Below are 2,197 nucleotides of genomic sequence, written 5' to 3'. Positions count from 1 at the left end.
GTTGTTTTTCTTTTATTTGCATTAAAAAAGATAAAGTGTGAAGAACAATATGTATAATAATAACCCACATCTTCAAACAACTGACAACAATTACCATCTCTCTTTTTAGACGACACCCCCAGTCTGTAGCTATTCACTGCTAGTTGTGGGTCTCAAATCTTCTGGTAGGACAGATTATTGAGACACTCACCACTCAATGCCAGCTGGCTACACTCCCTTGTTGCTTCCCACCAAGCCTGACCAGCTGTAACTGGGAATTTGATAATATCAAAAGAACATCTCTCTCTAGGCAGAGGTATGATAGAATAGGCTGCTGTGCTTTTTCTCTTGCCTTTCTCTTTTTGAACACAGGTACTGGACACTACCAGAAGACCTAGGGCTGAGCCAACTAACCAGAAAAAGGTTATCAGCATGTCTTCTCATTACCTTCCAAGAAGTGTGATGATATAGTGCCAGCCTACTGCCTTACAGAATAATGATTTTACCTTCAGCAACTTCTGTCAATGGGAGGCTAGAAGATGGTGTTATTAGCACAGAATGCACGTTCTTGGTAAGTCACCCACAGCTCTTTTAACCAACAGGTCTAGAGAATGATGAATTGGCTGTAGCTTAAACAAAGTAGCAGCGCATTTTGATAAGCACGAAGTTGGAAAAAACAACTATAGAGGATCAACCCTGTGACAAGTTAATTTGACCAAATTGGGTTCCATATAGATATTACAGCTCCACAATACCAGGAGTCAGTGCTGTTCCTTAAATGCCCTCACTACTGGCAGGTGATCTCTGATGCTCACCCTCTCCTGTTACATCATCTGAGTACAAGATTATTTTAGTAAACTGTGTTTGCAGGGCTTTATTTCCTGACAGCTGTCACAATTCTCTGCTGGTTCAATGTCAGTATAAGCCAAGGTATTGATGAGGATCTTTCAGTCATGTGGGATCTCATTGCTCTTGTAAACATCTACTCAAACTCTCTGTGTACCTCTAGCTGTTGACTCTGAAGATAAGAGTATCTAGATCCACCTGCAGCCATTTAGTTTATAACCTGCCCTTTAGCATTAGGCCCTTTTCACTAAACCTTACATCTTTCTAGATACAAGAAAAAAAATTAACTCAGCTTTCATTTTCTCATCTTATGAAAGCAACTGTGTTTAAATAGCATTATATATGTCCCCAACAGAAAACCAATAGAACAATATAATAAGTATAGGAAACATCTGTACTAGGGAAATATGTATACAACACAAAAGGTTTCTATCAAAAAAAAAAAAAAAAAAAAAAAAAAAAAAAAAAAGGATAGAATGGAAGGGATGTCATGGTAATAGGTAGCACACAAAAAGCACTGTTCCAAGCTTGGCACTACAGCCAATCATCTGATTAGAGACACTGGCAAGTACAGCAGCTGAGTGCCTGTCACCATGGAAAATAATGCAGGAAAAGGAGTGAGTTTGGAGGGTAGCTCAGCTGGACTAGAGCTACATATACACTGACACTACGCAGTAAAGCACTTTTGCACTAGAAGTGATTCACACCAAAGAATGTCTACGTGTCTCCAAGCCCAAAAGGACAGAAAGGGTCTCAGCTCCAAGAAATATGCTCATACACAAACTGTCCTCTTTGTGTGCAGCCTCACGTTCTGGACACTTCCAGAATCTAGAAAAAAACATAATTTTGCCTGGAATAGATATTTTTCTCCCCAGCTGAGTCCAGGTACTTTTCTTCATCGTACTGAAAGTGTATCACCTTCAATACGTCCTATCATTGCATCTGCTGCCATCTTCTGCAAGTTTTGTTACTGAGGGCTTCCTTTGATGTGACCTCACATCCAGTAATTCCGGCACGTAGAGATCACCACCATAATGATAATAAAAGGCCAGATATTGCCCTCTTTGCATGCTGCCTAGTGGCTCATGGGGATGGCCTGCGCTCAGTCTTGTCTGGTGAGCACGCGTGCAGTCAGACTGACAGAAGAATATCCTGGGTTTTTACGGGTCAACAAAGTCAAACTTATGTGTTCCTTGAGTAAAACATCACTGGATACACTGTAGAGAGACTTGTGGCCACAGTGCCTCCATTGTGCCCTCTGTGTGTGTATAAACACATGACCATGCATTGCTTATCTGCTCACACGTAAAGCATTCACACGTGCTACTTTCAACTGCTCAGGAAATGTGGAACCACTCCTGCAGGGGAAGAG

The 2,197-nt window shown here is 41.2% G+C and overlaps 1 protein-coding gene across 1 annotated transcript in view; it reads right to left on the bottom strand.

Moving 5' to 3' along the window:
• The window catches only part of LOC102037303 (potassium channel subfamily K member 17), a 21,090-nt gene extending 19,195 nt beyond the window's left edge, over window positions 1-1,895 (bottom strand). The window contains exon 1 of the mRNA XM_031059661.1: window positions 1,753-1,895. Within this exon, the coding sequence (XP_030915521.1) occupies window positions 1,753-1,895 (143 nt within the window). The remainder of the gene's footprint in view (window positions 1-1,752) is intronic.
• Between the last annotated feature and the right edge of the window lie 302 nt (window positions 1,896-2,197).

This window comes from Geospiza fortis, unplaced genomic scaffold (assembly GCF_000277835.1).
Source record: "Geospiza fortis unplaced genomic scaffold, GeoFor_1.0 scaffold41, whole genome shotgun sequence".
Lineage (NCBI taxonomy): Eukaryota > Metazoa > Chordata > Aves > Passeriformes > Thraupidae > Geospiza > Geospiza fortis.
Note: the sequence above shows the minus strand (reverse complement) of the source record. Positions and strands in the feature narration are given on the sequence as shown.